Source organism: Calypte anna, chromosome 3 (genome assembly GCF_003957555.1).
Source record: "Calypte anna isolate BGI_N300 chromosome 3, bCalAnn1_v1.p, whole genome shotgun sequence".
Classification (NCBI taxonomy): domain Eukaryota; kingdom Metazoa; phylum Chordata; class Aves; order Apodiformes; family Trochilidae; genus Calypte; species Calypte anna.
This window is the reverse complement of record NC_044246.1, coordinates 83,261,454-83,279,160: the sequence shown is the minus strand read 5'-3', so window position 1 is coordinate 83,279,160 and position 17,707 is coordinate 83,261,454. Positions and strand designations below refer to the sequence as shown.

General features: G+C 42.1%; 1 protein-coding gene across 6 annotated transcripts in view; it reads left to right on the top strand.

Annotated features, from left to right (window-relative positions):
* The window catches only part of BACH2 (BTB domain and CNC homolog 2), a 190,891-nt gene that overhangs the window by 130,430 nt on the left and 42,754 nt on the right, over positions 1-17,707 (top strand). For all 6 annotated transcript variants that reach the window (XM_030447795.1, XM_030447796.1, XM_030447798.1 and 3 more), the window contains one exon: positions 11,221-11,475. In XM_030447795.1, the coding sequence (XP_030303655.1) occupies positions 11,233-11,475 (243 nt within the window). In that variant the 5' untranslated portion in view covers positions 11,221-11,232. The remainder of the gene's footprint in view (positions 1-11,220; positions 11,476-17,707) is intronic.

The window sequence follows — 17,707 nt, the reverse complement described above, 5'->3', positions numbered from 1 at the left end:
TTATTGTCTATAACAGGAAAGGCAGTTCAGTTCCAGAATAAGGGCTAGTCCACAGATAAAGGGACCTTTAAATAGGAATCTAGGTGTGTGCCAGCCTCTGATGATGGTGAGAAGCTCTTGCTTCAACCTTCCTATAAAATGGAAAGAAGTGGAAATTCTCAGACTCTTGGAGAATCAAAACCACTGTCAGAATTTCTTGGGCTAATAGAGGTATTCCCTTAGCTCATGCTGTGGAAGTTTCTACATAATCATTTTGGTGACCTTCTGATCATTTAATGGTTAAAAAAACATGCTAAAAGTTGTTTTTGTATAGCTTAATACAGGCCTTCCAAAGTTCAGACCTGTAAACCTGTGGATCCTAATGTAGTAGTCACTAGAACTTACTTTTAATATATTTCTGGATTAATAAAACAATCTGTGATGTAACCACAAGGAAATATTTTTCAGCACATATGTTGTCAAAAGAGAACATTATTGCTGCTTGTAGAAAAAGCTGCCCAAGCAGATAGCGGCCCAGTCTCTGAGGAGAAGGCAGCACCTGTATTCTATCCCAAGAGAAGAAGGTGCAAAGTTAGACCATACAAAATCTGTTCCAGATTTAACCCAGTGACCTACTGCTTGAGTTCCTGCTCTTTGCACATTAATCACCACAGACATGTTCCAAAGGACATGCCAGTTTGTGTCCCAAGGAAACATGAAGGATATTCTAAACACCTGCTAGCTTGCAGCAAAGATGAAGAGCTTGCATTTTAGTGATGGGGGGGATGGAGAGAGAGATGATTTTTTCCCTTAACAGCTATGTAGTATGACAGGAGAAAATGAGCTTTTGTTGTTTTTGCAACTTGTACATTTTGAGTAGTTGAAGATGTTAGCAGTGGTTTTGGCCATACCCGCCTATGGAGACAGAACTTCTTCCACCAGTTCTGCAAATAGGCTGGAAAAGCACTAATTAGTACAGCTTGAGAAGTAAAGACAAAATTAACCAGGAGATGTAATTCTAAGAGAGGATTTTTCTGCTTTCCTCTGGAAAAATAAATCAAAACCAGTGCTTATTTGATAGCAGCCAAATATTCAAAGTACAGAGCTTCAGCACTGAATGCTACTGGAGTTTTTCAAGGCTGGACTTCCCTGATAGTGAGAGATAAGGGAAATTAATGGCTTTTACTTAGATAACTTGTTGGCATAATCTTTCACATTAAAAGGCTGCTAAAAGGACCAGAGCAGTGCTGTTGCTCATAATTTGTAGCTTCTAAACACTGGTGTTGTTGTGTCAATATCAGCCTGGCCTTTGTTCTCTTATTCATATTAGCAAAAGAGATTTCAAATAGGGATTCTTTACTATCCCAAAGTATTGTCATGCTACTAAGTGTCCTGGATACTTCTACAACCATTTATGCTTTGGCAATTTTCATCATTCCAGATGAAACTGTAGTGCAAATCATACATATACACACACATGCACATACACCCACAGAGGTACATGTCACTTATTTAAAGGTTCAGGAAAAGGAGGAAAGCCATATCATTGTATCATTCCTCAAACAAAGCCCCAAAAGGGTCATTTCAAGCAAGGAAGGACCTAAATCTGGTGGACTCTTGCCAGGATTTCCAGTCTCTGTAGGGAGACTAAACCTTTTCAGAGAGCTCTCTGAGCTGGAGGGCAAGATAAAACAAATCACTAGCTAATTTTTCCTTCTCTGATTCTTTAATTTGGCAGTCCAAATACCCTAGAGCAACTCAAAGAAGTTGCATCTCTTCCCTAATGTCCTGAAGCCATTGACCACTTCAGAGAAACACAGGCTGGTGGTTTTTTTTTTGCTTGGTGGTTTCCTGGCACTGTTTCAGTGCTGGACATTCCCTATCCTGCTTTGAATAAGTTAGTTTGGGCAGCAGATTAGGTTCCAGTCCCCTTCAGCATAACCAGCTACTCTAAAGAGCAGTGTAAATATCATGAGAAGAGATTTTATCAGGGAAGAGTTCTTCTTTCTTTCTGACATACACAGATGTCAGTTGAGTGGCTTCTGAGAAGTAAGGATAGAGGACAGCTGCTGTTGTTCTGTTTTCCTACCTGGTCTATGTCTTCCTCCACCCCATCTACTATGCCTTTCTTCTGAAGACATCATTATATTTAAAGGATGTTGAAAATGCACATTAAACTAAGCCTGCCTTATTGAGTGTAAGACAGTTAGTAGTATAATCATGCATTTATGACTTTGTTCCAGAGTCATAAAAAGATGGATGCGTATACTTTGCCTAGTAGGCCTGTATGAATTGTGTATGTTAATGCATGTACTGTATGTAAACATTATTTGCATGTTGACTAAAATCACTAAAGACTGCAGGTTATCCTTACCTTTTTCACCTGAGTTACTCGCTCAAAAAGCAATAACAACACAGCCCTCTGAAGTCAAGGAATAGGTTTTATCTGTATGGGAAGCATAAATCTATTTGGAATCTTCAAAGCAATCTCCACTGGGAATCCCTGCCTCCTTATGGTACCAATCTCTGAACAACCTGAAGTGCAGTTTCTTTAGAGTAGACACCTGGGGTTTAAATAAACATTCATCATGGAGACTGTGGGCATCCTGACACTAATTTAAAAAAAAAACCAAAACAAACAGAAAACAAGATGCATTGCAGAAATGAAACAGAAGTACTTTTCTGTTTGTGTGTGCAGTTTGCCAGTAGCGAAATCACTGGAAGTAACTAAAATGCTACAGACAAAAGTTGTATTCAGCAGTTCTATTTAAAGGTCTGCAGGATCAGAAGTCTTTTTTTTTTCCCTTTTCCTTAGTCTCTGTGCAGTTGTGCAGCGTAGATCCAGTATAACAAAGCCAGTAAGTGACTTTTAAATAGGACTCATTTCCTACATGAAAGCCTCTGTGCTGTGACTGTGTATGGGCTGTGCAAAAGCATCCATTCAGCAGTCTGTAGTACACATCCCTCTTTCTCTTGGTTTAAACTGAGGAATGAATTTCCAATATTCTTATCTCTACTTAAAAACTACAGGAAGCTTGTCATACAGAAACAGGGCTCATAGCCTCACTCTGCAGCCAGTCCAGGCAGTGAAGCTTCTGCTCACTGCCCATGGTGTAGCTCACCAGGGATCAGTTTGTGCCCCTTGAACCTTATGCAGCTTTTTAGCAATTCCTAAGGTGTTCCCTGAGCTGTGAACATTTGTTGTGCTGGAACCATGGGACCTCCTCAGCAGTATAAATTCTTGCCTTTAGGAAAGTTACCAGATGTCTGTAGGGCCCTGCTACATGTCCAACCAGTCCTCTCTGTGTAGAGGGCCTTTTTAAATCTTCTCTTGAGTTTCTCTCAGCTCTCCCCCTTCCCACTCACACAAAATTTTTTTTTTGGAGGCAGTTGGGTCAGAAGCACCAGCCATGGCTATCAGCAGCAACACTTGCCTGCAGCTGCCAGCCAAAAATGCTCTCCAGCATCTTCTCCACTTGGCCATGTATCATCTCCTTTAGAGCAGAAGTTACTTGAACAATGTGAAAAGCTCATTTCTGAAGATGTTCTTGCTAATGGCCCTGGCACCCACAGTATGTTTGGCAGGAGGCAAGCCCATGTAGCCTGGCAGCCTGCTCGTCTATTTTCAATTATCTGGGGTGCTCAGAGAAGAAGACATTAATATTGCTGAGGATGACATAGCAAATTACTACTGCTCCCTAACCTTTTTAAATTGCTAACACTGTTGTAATCTGTAATTACAGAAATCAGTGTGAGAATTGTGGCACAGTATAATTATCTTTCCTGATACTTTATTGCTGTATGAATTATTAATCAAAATCAGTCTTGTATAGTATTTGCAGCAACTAAGAAGAATAATGTATAATTAAATTTCATTATTTCTATTTTTGTGCTGGTGTTTTATGATGTTGTAATTGATAATTAATTGGTTAAAAATTCACACAATTCTTGGGAGTTTCATGTGACTATGACTGCTCAGTATTCAGCATTTATTAATTGAATAATGGGGCTCACCGAAGAGACCTTTGTATATAGTCTTCTGTCATTACAGTGAGCTCTCAAAAATGGTGAATTAATCATTAGGCCTTTCAATAGTTTCTTTTTAAAGGAAAGCAGTGACAATATAATCATATCCTTTGTTGTTATAGCTATAATTGAGAGATCGTAATAACCAATTATAAAGATGGTCATTTTAGAAGCTCTGAAGTGTCAGTTATTGATAAATTTCTCTAAAACTAAAGTGTTGATTACACAGAACGAGTCTTTTCATAGAAAAAATATTAGGAGATGGGGAAGGAAGACTGGAAAATTATTTTCCTCCCACTTGCCACTTAAAAACAGTGCATGTTTATCCCTAGAAACTGTCAAGCCTGATGTGCTTTTGTTGCCATTTGTCAGAGGTATGAGTTCCTCTCAACTTTTTCATTATTTTGTCATCATTCTCCCCTTTTTTTCCTTTTTTTTCTTCTTTTTTTTTTTCCTTTTTGTAGTACCTTTTGCTACATTGTTAGGGAAGAAAAAAATTAGTGGGAAACCTCAGAACAAAAGAGTATTTTTTCACACTCTTTGCATCCTATTGAACAGAAATACTGTCAGACATTTACAAGCAAATCTGTGTTGCAGACTTTCCAGCTACCTCTGACCAAAAAGCCTTAGATGTGTTCAAGCTGACCACTTCAAAGTATTCCTAAGTGTCTTTTAACTGTTAGTGGAGCTGATTGAAAGACTGTGTGATGGAACTAAAAATAACCCCAGTTCTGTATTGATCCTCTCTTAACATGATCAGGAGAAAGCTGGGAGTCACCTTGTATAGCAGGATATAATGCGAGCTCCAGCTTACACTTCCAAACAAAACCTGTGGTTCATTTTATAGCAGCTCATGATACCTAAATGAGAAATCACACTGTTATCTGTTGGTTTGCTTACTAAAATGTAGCATTATAGGCTTAATAGGGGTAAACCTTTTCAGGTTCGCTGTCAAGTTTTTGGCTTCAGACCTCTGTGTCCTGCTCACGTCTCCTGGGATACAAGCAAACTATTGTTTCATGGGTTGAGACAATACCTTTAGGTCCCTTATTTCCCCATCTCCTTCCTTGCTGGTGTTTTGCCCTGGAGAGGCTTCAAAGATGCTTCCACTGTGTACCTTTTATCATCTGGATTGAACATCTGATGGCTTCTCTTGTCCTAAACCCACCACTCAGCTGGAGCCACTGGCAGTCAGGGACACCCACCACATGCAGTTGTTGCATAGTTGTTTTCTTCTGCTGGACCTCAGCAGCTTGGTCCCATACAACTTCAGTGCCCCTTTGAGAGAGGGGTGCCTAGGGCAGTGTGCACATTGCTTTCCCAACGTGATAGATTTGGGTTTTCATCTCTGTTGACACCCATCAGATAACTTGTTTCTGAGACAGTGGTTAGTGGGTCAGGAAAGGCAGATCATGCATTCCTCTGCCCAGGCAGTTTGTTGTTGGTCAGTGTGCTGGAGCATGTGAATATTCATCTCGTATAAATCTGTGCCTTGAGTGACGTGGCCGTGGATATTTTTATTGGCAGCAACTAATCCTTTGACAAATCTGGTCAGTTCTTTATCCAGTAACATGCAGCAGTCATCAGTTGTGCAGATGGTTTATTGCAGTGACTTAAATCTGTCAGGAAAAACAAACCAAACATCTTTCTCTGAGTACAGGGTACAATTTTTATTTGTTTCTGTGGTCAGGAGTCACAGCTCCTCTTTTGACAAATTCTGTGTTTGTCTCAGTTGTTTTACTTGGGTGTCCTCCCCTGTCTGCAACAGCAGAAACAACGAATAGCAGCACTGCTTGACCTTTTTATTTTGTATTACTTGCATAGTGTTTATCAAATTGATCATAGATGTTGAGGAGGGCTTTTTCTCTCTCCTTGGCAATCATCTTTTCCATTGTTCTCCTGAGGATTTTTTTCCATGCCTCAACATCAGTAATCAGATGCAGATGCTGCACAACAGTGAGCTACACCAGAAGTAACTAGAAAATCATGTTATCTCGTTATTATTAGATTATTAGAAAATAATCTTATTAAAATATTTCTCTCTCTCTAAAATCTGTCTTAAATAGAAATTAGTATGTCTCCAGTTTGTATTTTTTTATGAGACTCCAAATTTGAATTGAGATTCTAGGACACTGAGTTCCTGCTCTGTTGAGAAGGTGGTCAAACACGGCAATAGGTTTTCCAGAGATGTTCATCCTAAAAACCCTACTGCACACATGAACAGCCTGCTCTAGGTCACCCTGCTTTGTATAGGGAAACTGGACTAGACAATTCTAGAGTTCGTCTCAAACCTCAGCTGTTCTTTTTATTTTTTCCCTTTGTTATTTGTGTATAATAGAGTGCCTTGGATTTAGTGTGTCATATTGTTAGTGTCTGATTCTTTTCAAAACCCCCAAAAAAATCCCTGTTACATTTTATATTTGAATTGATTTTATCAATTTCAGCCACTCTGTCATGGTCTGTGGTCACTAATCAATATAGGGTCATCAGATAATTCATGATGGAAAGGGCCTCAGGAGGTTCCCTGAACAACCTCCTGCTCAAAGCAGGTCAGCTCTGAGATCAGAGCAGGTCGCTCAGGACTACATCCAGTCTGATCTTGAAAACCTTCAAGGATGGAGATGACACAGTCTCTTCAGGCAACTTGTTCCTCAGTTTTTCCTTATGTCCAGTCTAAGCCTTTTGTTGTTTCTGGGTGTTCCCACTGTCAGGCTTCATCTTCCCAATGAACTTGCTGTAGGTAGTGGCAGGCTGCTGCTGTTAGGACCCTGCTGCAACTGAGCAGTCTTCCATCCAAATACTAAGCATGCCCAGCCCTGCTTTAGTTTCAGAGATCAGCCAAGCTTAGGCATGTTGCATGGCATAGCCATGGGCAGATGTGAGCCAATGACACTGCTGCAGTTTCATTTCTGGAGGAATTTCATTGTTAACCTGCTGAAAATTGCCCCTGCCATCCCTTCTCTGCTGAATACAGTTTAGCCTAAGTAAGCTGCCTGATGCAGCTTCTCACCTTCTGACAGCTGAGCTTCTCTAGCAGCCTTTTGTAAAGGTTTTATCAAAGGATTTCTGAAAGTCAACACTAATTACATGTACCAGTGTTCCTCACTGCTAATTTGACACACTTCAGGAATTCTAATGGAGCCCATCAGAGACATGACTTTCCCTTGCAGAAGCTATGCTGCTTTGTCACGATGATAATTTGCCTGGTTAAGTGCTCTGTAGCTGTGCCACGATCCAGATTTACTTTTTCACATAATTAACCCAGTTCTAACGCAGGACTTTCTGGTCTGTCTTGATAAGATTTCTCTCCTCTGATGTTTCCCTTTAAAAGCAGACACCACACTGCCTGTCTTCTAGGCATGTGAGGCAGGAGCTGGTTTTTCATGATAGGTGATGTATTTTTGGTAGAAGCTCAGGCAGTGGGACCAGGAGTTCCTGGAGAGTTTGGGGTGAGTGCCAGCCAGTAGAGACAACATACTGTGAACCAAAGTGATCTGGATGTTCCATGAGCAATTATTTTTGTTTCCCAAGGTTTTGTATGCGTCCTCCATGCTGCCCATGCAGAAGGGCTGGGTGGGATCTCCCACCCATCACTGTGGAAGAACTGTGTAAGCAACGTTCCAGTTCACTTCACCACGGCTGCTGGCGTTTACCAGCAACATTTTTTTGGCAAGATTCCAGTGGTGCTTTCCTTCCCCACAGTAGTTTGTGCCAGTTTCTGGAAACTTTTGTTTCGAAGAGGCTTTTTCTGGCAATGTGGTGACCTATATGCAAACAAATGCACAGCATGTTCTTTTGAGCCAGAGAAAGACTTGCTAAGACATTCTCTTCGGTTTGAAGAAATACCAAGTGTGTAACAATGATTTCCATGAAGAAGGTCCTGCAAACTCAGCATAATGCTGAATTCAGAAAAAATTAGACTGTTTGAATTAGCACTGTATAAAAGACTTCCAGCCTGGCTTGCCTCAGAATTCAGAGTTAATACCCAATCCCTGCTTTTCTCTTCTAAAGAAGGTGGGGGGTGTTGAAGTTAAGCTCTACTGATTTTCTTGCTCCCACATGCCAAAACACTTTTGTTACCCTTTCTCTTTGCACTCTAAACCTTTTCCCTGTGAAAATGAATGTACTTGCCAGTGCAGGGTTTCACTGTCTTGCTCCTGTCCTGTGGAATAAAGCCCTCTTGGAGAGGAAACACCTCATGCCCTCAGGTCATTCAGTCAAAGGCACATCATGGAAAAGGGAAGACCATAAATCATTTGTGTTGAAACATTAAAAAGCTGATAAATAGGTGGTCCTGAGCTGTAGCCCAGCCCTGGCTTCCCTGTGCACAATGCAGGGCTTGGGGTGCTTCCTGGAGCAGCCAGGGGGCACAGCGAGGGGGAAGTCTGTGTCAGGCTTAGATTGCAGCCACCAACAAGAACATCCACAAGGGCTCTTGGTGACAGGGGGAAGGGGCACGGTGTGGACCCGCTTTCAGGAATCCCCGGGAGTCACAACAGCAGCCTTGGGGAAAGCATGGGGATACAAGCCCCTGGGTGGAGGGATTTGCTGGAGCAGCTGGTGTGATTTACAGCCCCAGTATCTCAGTACTACATCAGTCAGGTTTTCTAGCATAGGAGGCAGGTTCACTCACCAGTGGGGAAATTCGCTGTGTTCTTTTCAGTACTTCACAGAGCATGCAGAATTTTTTTTTTTTTTTTTTTACGACACTTGATGAAAGCTGTATTCAAAAGTGGGAAATTACTAATTAGTAACCAAGTAATTCAGGGTTTGATTCACAAAAAATGCACTATTACTGTAAGAAAGGATTGTAATTTCAGGCAAATAGTGGTTTTTGGCTTTTTTTTTTTAAAAAAAAGGCACAGAAAATATAATTGTTCTGTTTGTTACCTGCAAGGTTTCAGATTTCTCGTACATTTTTTCATCATCTGAGACATTACATGCCTGGAAAAAAAAATTACACTTTCCCCTTTGTAATTCACAACTCTCAGGTTTTCCCACTAGGTTGTTCTTGTAAACTCTTGTATTTCATATCACGCAAGAGTGACCACTTAGAACATCATTATAACACTATCACTAGCATCAGAGTTCAGTTATGCAGAAAGCTATGAGTGGGATGAGGTAAGTATCATTTTCTCTTTTACCCTACCAGAGTGCTAATAAAATGATTGCTGTCAATTCTTCTTGTTGGTCTCAATTTATGATGAGGGAAAGAAAAAGAAAAAAGGAAAAAAAAAAAGGTTTTCTTCTGGTTAAGAAATTCAACTGGCAGTATTAAAAAAACCCAAACTGTCTGCCTCCCCTAATTGTATGTAGATCAATAAGCAGTTATGTGTCTTCTCTCTAGGAGTCAGTGCAGAAACAATCTGAGTTGGTTAAATTTTCTGTTCTTGGAGGCATTTTAGCTGTGTGCTCATAAGTGTGCCATGAGTCAGCAGTAAATATTGGAAATACCAGTAAAAGAGGAGTCGTAAGCATCCCATTAAGACTTCCAGTAATAAATCTGTAATGTTGGCAAAAATACCTACGTTGTAGAAAGAGTCATCGTAGCCACAGGCTTAAAAACACTCTTATCAAGGTAGGGAGATGGTGTTATCATTGAGAAGCCCTGTAAATACTTACAAGTAACAAGCAGGTCCTCTTAAATCCTTTCTAGTCTAGATTATTAGTATTGTTTGAATGCCACTGTAGAAAAATGGTGCCCTGGTTTGAACTTATGGCAGGAGAAATAATTTGAAGTCGTGTTGGGTCTACTCATGTACCTGTGTATGGTACTAGCAAAGGAAAATGATGCAAAAATACATGTCAAAAAGAAGCAGAAGAGGAATTTTGTTTCCACTTGCTAGTGGTCAGCGGTCAGGTATTTAGAGTATTAAAATACTGTCATCTGTTGCCCTAATCCCTGTATGCTTCTGAATCTTAACCCTTAGCAAACAGTTGTTGTTCACAATAAGGAAAAATAGTTCCTTAAAATACTTAAAATTGGTGCATTTGCACCACGTGCCTTTCAGCAGCAGGCAGAATAGTACACTCAATTAATCCTTTTTCCTGTATAAAGCAATCTTGTTCAATGTGTTTGGGGTACATGGTGTGTTCAGACATAGCACAGGCTTTTACACTCAGAGGAAGATAAATGGGAAAATAACACAAGGAGGATTCAGTCTGGTGCTGGGAACAAAGTTTTGGGGAAAAGAATTAGGTAAACGTGTTCAAATGCAAAGGGGCTTCATGTGGTGCTGGGCCTTGGGGGAAGTTGTGGGGTTTTTTTCCCACCACCATCATCACCACAAGTCCAGTCCCCATGTTCTGTGTGTGTCAGAAATTGCAAAAAAAGAGGCAGGGAACATCCAGCTCAGACAGTTGTAATGCATGTCTTGCATCCTTCCAACCCCTGCTCTGCTGTCAGAAGGGGGAGGACCCAGCACACACATGCTGCCTAGCCACCCAGGGGTGGACCTCCACACAGGTCAAAGGATATTCGTGGGTCTGTTGTTCTGGAATTTAGAAACTGCTGTTCTCTTTAAATGCCATTGAACTGCCATTGAATGCATTTTGCTTCAGCCACACTTGGAAACAGGTTCCTTCTGAAGCCACTAAACATCGTTCTAGTACTCTTAAGACTTAAAATCACTCAATTCTGATTGAGAAATGAAGTAGTTTTATTTAGTGGTTTATCTTCATTGGGGATAATTCTACCTTGCCTTTCACCTGAGCTGAGGTCTTCAGTGTAAACATGCAACACTGCTTGTCTGCTGAAGAACAGACTGGGGTTTTGACATTTTTTCCCCTTAATCTGAAAATAACAGAAGCCAGCACAAAGCCCCTTTTTTCACGATTAGAAGACCTGACAGTCAGTCTTGCTTTTTTGCTAAGATTTGCCATGTCTCAGTGTTATTGCCTCTACAAAATAAAAAATCATAGGTGGTGCATAGTAGGTCATTGAAGGAAAGCGCTTCGCAGTCCCTCTAAACCCTGTTTTGGTTTTAAGAGGGAAAGTTAGTGGGGGAGTAGGAAATCAAAGCAGAGTTAAGGCCAGTGGTAATGAATACCCTTCTCAATATCTTTCCCAAGCATCTTGATCAGATTTTAGAATTGATGGGCTGCTTGGCCGTGATCCCAGGGTATCCTGAAGTCGAGCAGCACCCCACCACAGCACATTCACCTGGCAGCTGCATAGCTCCTCACCGCCTTGTTTGTGTTTTTTCTTCCTTCCAGGGTGTGAACGGCATGTCTGTGGATGAGAAGACTGACTCCCCCATGTATGTGTATGAGTCAACGGTGCACTGTACCAATATTCTCCTCTGCTTAAATGACCAGCGGAAGCAGGACATTCTCTGTGACGTGACGTTGATCGTGGAGGGGAAGGAGTTCCGCGCCCACCGGGCTGTGCTGGCTGCCTGCAGCGAGTACTTCTTGCAGGCCTTGGTAGGGCAGACGGAAAATGACTTGGTGGTCAGCCTGCCGGAAGAGGTACAGTATATCTCCTGGGCTTTGCTGTAAACACGGGCCCCCTTCGTCCTCTGCGGTGAGGAAGACCTCCGTGGTCTGCCTGGTTGACCAAGGGGAGCGTGGCAATCGTGTCAGTGCCTGCCCTGGCACAACTCTGGGTGTGGTTTTTGTGTTCGGGTGGGTTGTGAATTGCTGAAGCAATGTTCGTGGCAGCTTTCCACATGAGCAGTAACTCTCAATGATTATGGTGGCAAAGCTTTAAGATGCTTCAGCTCACCTTTGCCACCACTGCCAAGGGAGTTGTACCCAAACACTTAATTACCGTAGCTTCGTGCCAGGCATTATCAGGGCTCTGCTCTCCTGACAGGAAATTTGAAAGGAGTGATGTGGCTGCTGGATGGCAGGTTATTGTTGAAAAATTGAGTTGTCACATTGTTGGGAGTCTCATTGCTGTCCACCTCTCTCTGGCAGCTCATATCCTCGTGCTCTTCTTTCCCCTCTCCTGCACCTCATCCAGCCCCACTTCCTTTTTCCTCTCCTCATGACAAGTTTGGGATTTAATTGCTTCAGGCTGTGTGTTTTCCATCAAGAAGCCATGAACATGGTCTGTCAAAAAAGCAGGGTTTTTCTCATGCTGCATGGCTCCCACAGCAGGAAGCCAAGGGACATAGGAAATACAGACCTCACTGGAAAGTTTATTTTACCACAAAATCTCACTGGCTGCCTTCCACCCCCACTGTAATTTCCTCACAGCTGTACAGCCGTGACAGCACAGCTACTGTAGGACACGCTGGTGGCTTTGCTGCCTACGGAAGGTAGAGATGTGTGCCTGCTGGTCAGGGTTGCCTTCACCCTCTGTCTTGGCACTGCCTGCCTGGTTTATCCAGCTGGGATGGGCAGAACAAGGGTCAGTGATGTCCCTGTGCTCTGGAATACAGAAGGGTTTTCACCATCATTTGCTTAACATCCCACGTGCGAGGAAAATTTTGTTTTTAAATGATGACACGTCCCGAAGTGTCACACACCATTTTTACCACCCTAGTTTAACTCTCCAGAGGCTTCAGCACCTCCATGATGTTGCCACAGCACAAGTTGGAGAGCACTAGAAGAAGTAGGTCACCAGATGTGACTTCATGGGTTCAGGGTTCAGGAAAGGCAGGTCCTGCCTGACCAGCCTGGTCTCATTCTATGACCAGGGGAACCGCCTAGTGGACAAAGGGGTGGCTGTGGACGTTGTCTACCTGGACTTTAGTAAAGCCTTTGACACCGTCTGCCACAGCATTCTCCTTGAGAAGCTGGCAGCTCATGGCATAGACACGTATATTCTTAATTGGGATAAAACTGGCTACATGGCAGGGCCCAGAGAGTCACAGTCAACAGAGCTATCTAGTTGGTGACCAGGCCACCGGTCATCAGTGGTGGTCCCCAGGGTTCAGTTTGGGGTCTGGTCCTGTTCAATATCTTCATTAATGATCTAGATGAGAGGATTGAGGACTTCCTTAGGAAGTTTGCAGACGACACCAAGTTGGGTGGGAGCATTGATCTGCTTGAGGGGAATAAGTCTCTGGCAGAGGGATCTGTCCAGGCTGGACCAGTGGGCTAAGGTCAATAAAGTGAGTTTTAACAAGGCCAAGTGACAGGTCCTGCACTTTGGTCACAACAACCCCATGCAACCTTACAGACTTAGGGAGGAGTGGCTGGAAAGCTGCCCAGAGGAAGAGGATATGGGAGTGCTGGTTGATACCTGGCTAACTATGAGCCAGCAGTGTGCCCAGGTGGACAAGAAGGTCACCAGCAGCCTGGCTTGTATGAGAAATAGTGTGGCCAGGAGGAGAAGGGGAGTGATCTTGTCCCTTTACTCAGCATTGAGAGGAGACCTTATTGCTCTCTACAGCTACCTGAAATGAGGTTGTATGGAGGTGGGTGCTGGCCTCTTCTCTCAAGTGAATGATAGGACTAGAGGAAATGGTGTGAAATTGCACCAGGGGAGATTTAGGCTACATCTGAGGAAGAATTTCTTAACTGAAAGTTTAGTGAGGCATTGGAAAGGACTACCCATGGAGGTAGTGGAATCACCATCCCTGCAAGTATTTAGAAGCCATGTATATGAGGTGCTTCAGGAGATATTCTGGTGGGTGATACAGATATTGATCTATTTATTTTATTCAAGGGGGATATTGACAGTGTTGACAGTTGGACAAGGTGACCTTAGAGGTCTTTTCCTGTGCAATTCTGTGATTCATGAGTGTGATTCATGAGTCTTAACACTGAGTGTGACTCATGAAGAAATTTCAGCCCAGGTGTTTTGCATTAGGAGTTTAGAGATACCACAGAGGATGCGCTCGGGTGCACCCTGTGATTCTGCAGTGTCCACTAATTATTTCCAATGGAAGAACCAAGGCTCAGTCAGTGTTTCATAGCTTTTGCACTACAAAGCAAGGGTAGAAGCAGAGAGATTACAAAACATGCCCACGGATGCACATTTAGGAAGAGACAGGAGAGTATCAGTTGTCTTCTACAAGCTATTGGTGAGGCCTGTGTATGATTCAGGTACAGTTAGGTAAAGGAAAATAGTTGCAATTCAAATAAGCACATACAAGGGTGACAAAAATGTTCAGAAGAAGGAGCCTGGCCTAAAGGGGAAAAAGACAAGACCATGGCAAGTTCAGACTGCTGGTGTGACAACTGCAACATGTTACAGCTCTCACCAGAGGAGGTGAAAAAGATTGGAGGAGGAATTTCTCTTTAATACTAAAAGACAGCATTGACAGAAGCATTGATTGGTGTCAGCTAGCTTTTAGTAAAAGTAGATTGTAAATCAGTAGATTTCTAATCAAGGCAGTGGTGAGATGCTGAGCCACAGGCCACTGGGAGGAGCAGGGTGATGGAGCATGGTGTGTCTGGATTTGGTAAGTTCAGATGACATTAAAAATTTAAAACACAAAGATTTGTCTCTATATGTGTTTTACATGAGATGTTACATAAAAAGTTCCCCTAGTTCAACCATAAATTATTTTAATTGCACTGAATCTTTTTTAGATAAATGTCGTGGGGGGTTACATGTTAAAATATAACTCAGTGAAAGATGAAAAATTTGAAGTGACTTAGGGTCACATTGGCTGCTGTTACATCTTGAGTGAAGTCCATGGATTTGCAGAAGCAGTGAATATAGTTCCTAGGGTTTTTTTCCCATTACTCTGACGTTGTCAGGCCCCACCTAAGACCACCTCTACTACATTGCCATGAGCTTCATTTAGAGAGCTCTGCAGAGTGCCAGAGTTTTAACTTTCTTATCCTGGAAGAGAACTCTCCTGGCCTATCCAAAAAGATACCTCCAGTTACAATGCCTGCTTGTACAGGGATTGTCCCCGTGCCAATTATTTGCTGTTAACTGCATTGAAGCTAATTTGCTTGATGGCTGCTTTACTTGAATATGCGGTAGCTATAAATTCCTCACAAATGCATACCCCTTTACTTAAAGGGGTAAAAGGAGGTTTCTGATGCACTTTGTTGTTTCTCAATTACTCCTTGGTTAAGGTTTACATCTCTGCTTCTGGTGTGGCTCTGCTTCAGAGTGCTGGGAGCTTTGGTAGGTGCCTCTGTGTAGATGCTGGAAGTGTCTCCAACAAAGAACAGGCTCAGAGGTCTCCACAAAAGGAACTAAGAAACTCCTGGGTTTTGAGAGCTTGCAGAACAGGGAAAAAGCCATCTTAGTTATATTGCATTAAAAGAAGTTACCAAGGTCTTTTTCAGTTCACAAGCTAATGGGTCTTCCCAGCATTACTGTTTTCAGTCTGTGGTCTGCAGAGCTCTGGCAGTCTGTGAGTTATTTCTAAAGGTTTCCGTGCAGACAGATTTATTCTGGCAGGGGGTTATTCTGGTAGGGGGTTATTCCTCCAGTAGAAAAATTTAAAACATAAGTTGAAAGTTAGTGTCCTGAACCAATGCTTTACAGGCTTAGAGACAATACACATTGGCATATAATTGGCATAGAAAACCAGAGACTGAACATCAGTTTTAAATATAGTCTTCACTGTTCAAAACTTTTCCAAAGGTTATGATCACTCCTAAATTAACAAAGATATTTTTTAAGTCAACAATGCAAGCATTGCATTTTAAATTCTGGTGTGGTTTTAAAACTGCTAAAGTATGCAACTGTGAAGAAAGGGCATTGCTGTTGTTATTGTTATTTCTCAAAAGTTCTGTGTTGGAGCTGGATAAAGCTTTATATATAAAGGTTTTACACTCATGTAATGTTGGTGTGAGGGAGCTTAACATCAAAATAAAAGCACTTACTTTTGAATATTTAAATCAGTTATCTGCCTCTGAAGTCTGAATTGCAGGCTTTTTTTCTTTTTTTTTTTTTCCTTCATAGCATATTTGGATCTGTTCATTAATCTGGCATCCAGACATTATGAACTGTTGTCTAGCTAAACAGTGAACAGATGTTTTTTTACATTATTCCTTGTTTATATCAAATTACAAGTGAGAGCGGTCTTTGTGATATGCCAGTCATCTCAGTTGGGAGACATTGTGCACACGCAGAATTTGGACTAGAAGAATTTACAGGGTTTTAAACCACTGCAAAACCTTGTGTTAGACATTTCAGGTCAGTTCAAGCATGACTTAATATGCCTCAGTTCAAACGTTTCCCTAATCAACTTAAACTAAGTCAGTGTGGAGCTAATTCTGCACTGGTTGAAGAGTTTCCCTAAACCCTTTTGTACTTGCCTCGGTAATTTGCTTTCAAACTACACCTTTTATTAAAGCAATGCGTTTTGGTATAAAGACAAGGACTTGAAAAAACATCCATGTAAGAACAAGGGCTCAGATGTGGCCATGGTGTGTGAACTATCAGCCTTCAGAACAGAGGCAGAGGAATGGAGTTTGTCAGGTGCCTACAGCTAGTAAGATAGAACCCTGTTAGCTCCTAACTTCTAGGGTTTTCCCTTCATTTGCAGTTTTTGGTAAACAACTGGCACCTCACCTGTTTGTCATCCAGGGTATATTTTAAGCAATTGTGGAGTTTTTCTCCAGCAGCTGCTGTTAAATGCATTCCAAAATTAATATTTTCCAAGTGCTGAGTTTTAAGCTGTAAACTTACTCCTTCACTCCATACCCCTAACTGTTGTTTTGTTTTATTTAATCACGAAAACTGGTCTTCCTTCCTTGAACAAGGCACTTAATTAAGCTTTTAATTCATGATAAGAAGTTAAATGGCACTTGTGAGGCTTTTTTAATGGTTTTCACTTCCCATCCAGATTACAAAAAAAGGTGTGATAGAGAGAGAGACACGGCTGTCAGCCAGGGGTATTGTAGGTCATGCCAATATTAGCTGGCAGCAGGCCATTATCCAATTAACATTGCTTCATCGCTGCAAGTAATAGCTCTCGAGTAGATGATTGAGTCATTCATGCTGTAGTGGTACTCTGCTTGAGAAGGAGCCAGTGCTTAGGCAAATAGGCTTTTCTTTCACTGGTTTTACCTGCCTGGCTTTGCTGCTAGAAGTGCACAGCGAGTCCGGATAGGAAAGCTGAAAGCTGGGTGTTGGGCAGAGGAGCATCATCTGTTCAAACACCTTCTTCATCTGCTTTTCGGAAAGCTGAGGCTGCATTTAAAAGGGAAGAGATGGAAGTGGCAACAACAAATAAAACCCCTCAGTTGCATGAGCATCCTGCAGCTTACAAATGAGATGCCTGACCTTGCTTGAGGTCAGGGACCTTAACTTTGGGACATACATTTAAAAACAACTTCACTTGGTTGTTCCAGCCACAAGAGCACCAAATGCCTTTCTCTCTGGTGAAGTTAAATGAAAGTCTCTGGAAGCAGTAGACCTAGCTCTCTGTTGCACTGCTCTAACACATTTCTCTCTGTTACAAAACCAACTTGCTTCTCAAGTAGGCTCATTAGTTTTACCTGTAGGCCTCAAATTCCTTGAATCAGTTTCAAAGACTGGCTAGTGGTGACTCTCTTCAGTGTAGTGAACTGGATGCTGGAAGTGTTGCCTTTGAAAAGGATTAAATGGAGTGTTCTGTGGCTCACAAATCTTCGAACAGGCAAAGGGAAGCAGCATCTCTTTTAGGAAGAGGGGGTTGGGACATGCTTGGAGAGCTTTTTGGGTTTTTTGTCCATACAGCTCTTTGCTATTGAGATAAAGTTGTTTGAAGCAGATGTTAGCACACAGCACAGGCTGAATTTCTTTCTTACTGCTTTACTGCTCCTTAACTGCTGCTGCAAAACCTGCCATTTCTCC